Source organism: Hordeum vulgare, chromosome 1H (genome assembly GCF_904849725.1).
Source record: "Hordeum vulgare subsp. vulgare chromosome 1H, MorexV3_pseudomolecules_assembly, whole genome shotgun sequence".
In the NCBI taxonomy this organism is placed as follows: domain Eukaryota; kingdom Viridiplantae; phylum Streptophyta; class Magnoliopsida; order Poales; family Poaceae; genus Hordeum; species Hordeum vulgare.
In genome coordinates this window covers 453,213,403-453,219,633 of record NC_058518.1, presented here as the reverse complement: position 1 = coordinate 453,219,633, position 6,231 = coordinate 453,213,403, and the positions used below count along the sequence as shown (strand labels likewise).

The 6,231-nt window shown below is 51.1% G+C and overlaps 1 protein-coding gene across 1 annotated transcript; it reads right to left on the bottom strand.

Moving 5' to 3' along the window:
• Window positions 1-1,714: 1,714 nt before the first annotated feature.
• Window positions 1,715-3,100, bottom strand: LOC123413961 (transcription factor WRKY19-like). The gene is made up of 2 exons (XM_045106629.1): window positions 2,650-3,100; window positions 1,715-2,532 (listed from the first exon to the last, which is right to left on the bottom strand). Exons 1-2 carry the CDS (start codon window positions 2,928-2,930, stop codon window positions 1,884-1,886), a joined length of 930 nt encoding a protein of 309 aa, XP_044962564.1. The 5' UTR covers window positions 2,931-3,100; the 3' UTR covers window positions 1,715-1,883.
• Between the last annotated feature and the right edge of the window lie 3,131 nt (window positions 3,101-6,231).

Below are 6,231 nucleotides of genomic sequence, written 5' to 3'. Positions count from 1 at the left end.
TGAAGCATACTAGCAAGTAATACACATATAGCAGAAACATCTACGCATATAGCTAGTATTACTAGGGCAGAAATAAACAGGAGCGGGATAAATGGGTTATACCCTCCGATCGGCAAGTTGGCCTTAGCAGTAGCGTTGGTGTTGCTGCCTTCTTTTCGATCGCCCCTCTCCCGTACAGGATCCAGAGAGGCGGGGTTTAGGAGGCCGGGTGCACGTCAGGACGAGGCGTGGCGAGGCGGGCGACAGAGGTGCGAGGGCCTCTTCTCTTCTCACTCTCCAATAGCATGTAGAAGAGAGACCCTTATAAAGGGGTCCAACTTCTTCTCCACTAGCGGGGTGGGACTAAACTTCACACCATCACCTTGTCATGCCACCACCAACATGGGCCCTTAAAGATTTCTGAAATTGTCTTATGAGCCTAAGGTCCATCACAGATTTTAACATGATTTTTGGCGAGACTTTATGACCTCACTAATAAGGGGAGGCATGGTAGTCTCGGTAGGTGTTTCATGACGATCGTACATACTAGGTATTAGTACCGTGAGCACTCATTGAGACCATGACTTGGCAATGTGAAATGTGAGGTTCATAAACTTCGGTTGACCAATGTTGTAAGACGTTATGCATGTCCATTTTGTCCATCGTAAACATCTTCCTTTTAATCACGGGTTGTACTCCCAATATGGTATGGTACACCAAATGACTAAATGTGCAAGTCATCTATAGTGTGCTGCCTACATCATGGAAAACCATTGCACATTAGGTTGGGATGGTAGTCTTTGTAAGTGTTCCATAAAGATCGTACACATTAGGTGTTAGCACCGTAAGAACTGATCAGGATCCTTACTTGGCAAGTTAATAATAATAATAATAATAATAATAATAATAATAATAATAATAATAATAATAATAAGCTTTCTGCCAAATTAACAAGCTCAACTTGATCAACGAGGAGTGTTGCTATACAACTTGATCAGTATTCTCGCTTAGAGCATCTCCAACAACTCCCACACAACTTTTCCAAACTTTTATGGGAAGGCTAAAAATAAAGTTTTACACAAAGATTTGCCTACGCCGTGTTGGGGATTTGTAATCTCTTTCAGGCGATTAGGGCTATCGTTCGATAAATCTTGGACCACGATAAATTTCAAACGTTTGAATTTTAAGCATGCCATCCTGAATTTTGTCATGGCAAGTTTAGTTGTCGCAAGGTGGCAATTTATTTGTTAAAACATGGCAATTTTTTCCCAAATCATTTACTCTGCAGAAAATTCCCATGTTTGCCGACCTTTGTCCTAGTTCATCTCGATCGGGTTGTCATGCTTAAAATTTGAATATTTGGGATTTATCATCTCCGTAAATCTTTACTTTGACTCCTTGGCCTTATGTGCAAAGATTTGATAACATCTCGCAATAAGAGAAGACATAGAATAACATGATGATGTTTACAGCAATTTGACTAGCTATAAGCGGATAGACTGTGGAGTTGGCCCTTCCTCCCACCTAACGGTTGTTTACTTACGTGCGAGTCGTGCACACGGAAACATGCATGATTAGAGATTTAGAATTCAACGCCTCCGGTGTTGTGCGCAGGGACACACACCATTATCTCAAGGCAGAGGGTTTGACTACAGTGACTACGGACATCTGACCTCATATCGTGCGCCATGTCTATCATTAAACCTAACGCATCGGCATCGGCATCGCCGTAGGATTATGGAATATGCTCTTTGGACGGTGTAGATTAGCAATCAGCAAAGCTCAGATGCACTACAAATGATTGTACGCTCACACTACGATTGTTCATCTCCGGCTCCTGCAACAACTACAGAAACACGTACCCTTCACAAAACTACATCTGCGCCGAGAGAGCAGAACACCAGCTATTGGAACAGAGGAATGGCGTCAAAATCCATGAACTCGGTATCGCAATCGAACGGACTGTCGCCGAAGTGCTCCCAGCCCAAGCAGCCGGAGAGAGGGTCCCATGCCGGTGAAGCACAAGAGAAGTCGGCCGACGAACTCAGGTCCGCCGCCGCAGCCGGATCCGCCGGCTGCGAGCCTGACTCAGATGTTGACTCGACTTTGGCCTCTTTCACTCCAAACTCCTCCGGCGAGCACACGGCCTGCGACGAGTGTGAGGTCCCGCTCTCGCTCCTTCGGCCATCGTTGGTGTTGTTGGACGACGAGAGCCACGGCGAACCGCCGCTAGGGGTGGCCGACCCAAAGTTGATGACGAACGGCTGCATCTTGACGTCGTCGCCATCCAGGCCGGCGCCAGCGGCGTCGCCTTGGCAGCAGGTGTGGTCGCCGAAGTAAGTGATGACGTATAGGGAGGGGTCGTCCTCCGACTGCTGCACCTGCCTCGTCGCCGGGCAGCCGCTGTCGTGTTTGTAGGTGCACCTGAAGTAGAGCCTCGGGTGCGTGCTGTTGTGGATCTCCTTCTGGCCGTACTTCCTCCATATGAGCCCGTCCTCCGCCGTCCGCCTCCTCTCGACTCTCGCCGCCTTCTCTCCGCTGCTCGCGCGCATCCTGAAGAAAAAAGGTAAAGCCGCCCTGTTAAATCAATGCTCGCCTGAAACCTCAACGCCGGCCCGGTGGGCAACACCGCTCCGCTGACGTGCAACATCAGTTTGCTAGGGAGCCTACCTTCGTTTCGGCCTCGTCTGGTTGTCTGGGCCGCCGGGTCCCGGCTTGCGCTTCCTGCCGCCGGCAACGTCGACCACGGCGCCGTCGCCGCCGTGGAGCGCGGCGAGCGCGCGGTCGCAGCAGCGGAGGATCTCCGCGGCGAGCTCCCGGATCCCGGCGTGGTCCGGGGACGACGCGCCCCGGAGCAGGGCCTCGAGAACGGCGGCCGAGTCCCGGCCCTGCCCGACCAGCTCGGACACAGTGGAACAACCTCCGGGACCGGGAGTGACAAGTGCCGCCATGTGTGCTCCTCCACTAGTGCTCTGATCTCCTTTTGCAGTTGCAGCTGAGCTGAATCACTTCTACTTTGGCTCTACGCGAGTCTCTGATGATTCTGCGTGGCAGTTTCTCTGGATCTAAGTTTTTCGGCCGAGGAGATGGAGGTGGAGGGTGGTGGTGGTGGAAAGGTGGTGTGGATTTATACACGCACGCGGCTGAGCTTGGAATTTGGATCGATGTTTGGACAGCGCCAGCTCGAGGAAGCAGCGGAGACCAAGGAGCACATGGCACGTACCGGCGTAGTACGTACGGTGGTTGTGAGCTCGAATGAGAGAGTGAGGCTCAACCAAATCAATTCATTTACACACGTGCCGTTTCGAATACGCGCGGTGGCTTCCATCATGTACCGCGTCGCATGGCGCGTCGTGACTCGGGTAAACTAACGAGAGTCGTTGCAGGGACCAACCGAGGTGTTCACACCAGCACTCCACAAACCATAATGCTTTTTTTTTTTTCTCGCGTGAACACAAACCATAATGCTAACAAAGGACCTACCTAGTTGATGGTTCTCGAGGCCCTGCTCCGGGGCATTGTGTACTCCCTACGTAAGAGCATTGTGTACTCCCTACGTAAGAGCATGTAGACCAGAGATAGCAGAAATGAGCCCTCAAAGTACTCTGCTCAAAACAAAACAAAAACGCCGGGCGCGTTCGCGGAAAGGGACTCGGCACGTCTTAAATAAACAAACTTCCGAACATCTTATATTAGATTCTTAAATTCACACAAAAGCATGTAAATGGAAAAACCTATGTATTGCGTATAAACCTAACTACACTTCGTCGGAGATTTCGACCATCTCCATGCCATTGGCAGATAAATGTGCAGCGGCTGCAGCTCCGTCCCCTCTGACGCCTCCGGCTGTACCGTTGCGGCCTTCTCCATCGCTATCTCTGCGTCGACTTCGTCGAAGAGGACATCGGCCTCCGCCAGCCTCTGTCGGATGAGCCTGCGGTTGGCCGACACCTCGGCCTCATCCGAGATCGAATCCAGGATGGTCTGCTGCTTCACCATCTCCTCGGCTCGGGCGATGGCGAACTCTTCATCCGCCTTCGCTATGTTCAATCCCGAAGCAGGTTGGTCCTCCTCGTCCTCCTCCGTCTCATCCTCCTCCATCGGCTCTAGCAGCTCCTCCTTCATCTGCTCCTCCTCCGGCTTCAACGAGTCCGAAGGTAGACCCGCAACATTGCAAGCGGCATGCTGAGTCTTGTCTCGCCTCGGTGTGCACCCGACGCTCGGACGTGAGCATAGCGTTCGTGGTGATCCTACGACGGACCATACTGATGTCGGAAAGCGTGGGAGAGCAGGGAAGAGGAGGCGGACGGGCTCGGGTGGCGGCGAAGGGAGGGATGAGGTGGATGTGCTAGGGTTGTGGGACGCCCGGCGGCTTAAATAGCTGGCTAGGGCCTCGGCCGGCGAGTCGAAGTGGTGCCACATGGGATTCACACCGCGGCGACGGTCGACACACCCGACAGACCATTGGGTTTTCGGGCGAGTCGGCGTGGGGCCCATCATCAGGTGGACGTGGCGGGCGCGCCCATATCCGCCCCATATTTGGGCTGTATATGAGGGGTGCTGGTCAGCCCAGCCGTTTAAGGCCCCTTTAAAGGGCCCGTCTAGGTCGGTTTTTGTGATCGGGTAGCCTGCCTGGGCGTTTGAGATGGGCCTGAGGGGTCCAAATGTAGATGCTCTAAAGAAGTACTCCCTCTGCATGCAGTATTGATTCAAATTTTAAAAATTGCAAATTTTATATTCCAACATTGTCGCCCCCTTTAACCGCTGATGCAACACGTGTCGTCGGACGACTCAACGTAGTACTCGTATATGTACTCCAAATCGAAATCCAGCGCTGGAAAGAAGAGGAAACACATTTTTTAGCTCCGCTAATTCATTGAACAATTGTTGGGCATGATGAGTATAGCATTAGCGGATGGTACTTGGCAAGGTGGTTGGAGGAGACGGGTTGAATGGTGACGAAGGAGCAGCGGGGTGGAGGTGACGAAGATGTAGAGTTTCGATAGGGGTGTGGCACAGTGGCCGGGGTGGTGGAGGGGCGACGAAGGCAAGAGAGAAGAAGGAAGGAGAGAAAATGGGCATGATGGATGAGCGGGGTCCAGGAAGGGCTTTGAGTGTGCTAGGGATGTCGGAGTCCTATGTGTCTTCTGTCTGAACTCCCGCAAAGCCCTTGTCCCCATGTTTTTCTCGTGTTTGTCGGAAAACTACATTCGGTCCGCTTGACGGGCCGATACAGGCATGTGTTGGATGGTAAATTACGTATGAACCACGCGGTCCGGACGTCTGGGGGCGGTTTGAGGGTCCGCCTTGAAGATATCCTTAGATCACTATGCTTCACAACCAAAAAAAGGACGAATGTCCATTAGTTTATATACGCACCCGATAACAAAAGTTTCTCTTTGGCATGTCCATGCAAATTGTGCCATCCTGGATAGGTTATTCGTGCCACCTCCGGCATCACTCAGCCCCTGACTCGTCCGCAACTTCCGCCTCTGCCATCTTTGCCGCTAAACACTTCAACATATTTGCATGAACGGCTCGCATTGGGATCCTTGTTCACCTTTATGACCAACATCTTGGTTTCCTTCAAAGCAGACGCGACCTCAACACTCTCTCTTCGAGCTTGGTCTTCTTTTCTTCAACCTTAATCTTTTTCTCTTCAAGGTTGATCTTCTTATTTGTTGCCGCCCTGAAGATGTCAAACCTCGTCGCCCTTTTTCTCCCCTTGACGTCATGTCGCTTGACATGAGCCTCCTCCTTGTTGTTTGTGATACCCTCGAAGGTCTCTGTCATCTTGTCCGCCACTCCTTCCCGCTGCTCCTTCTCCTACTCCTACTTCCTCCAATCGACCCATATTTTGACCTTCTTGGTAGGCTCTACTTTCATTGGGTTGGTTGGATCACTAACTTTGTCTTCATTGTCGATGCCGGCGGTCTCGATAGCATGGGCAATGGATATGAGACACTTTCGTTGCCCTTTCAACTTCAACCAACAATGCATGATTATTAAGTTCTTCTTCTTCACATTCACATGCAGTGTGCATGCACGATAGTCTAGGAAAAGAGTTCCTCGTCAACAAGTTCCATATCAAGCCAAATGACGAACACATATAGCATATCTCACCAAATGACCAACGTGTAAAACAACTTACTTGCTCGGAGATAATTGCACCACTTGGCAACCATTTTATAAGTGAACTGAGATGGCGATGATACTTGCTCACTGACACGTCTCCGTCGTATGTACTTTTCC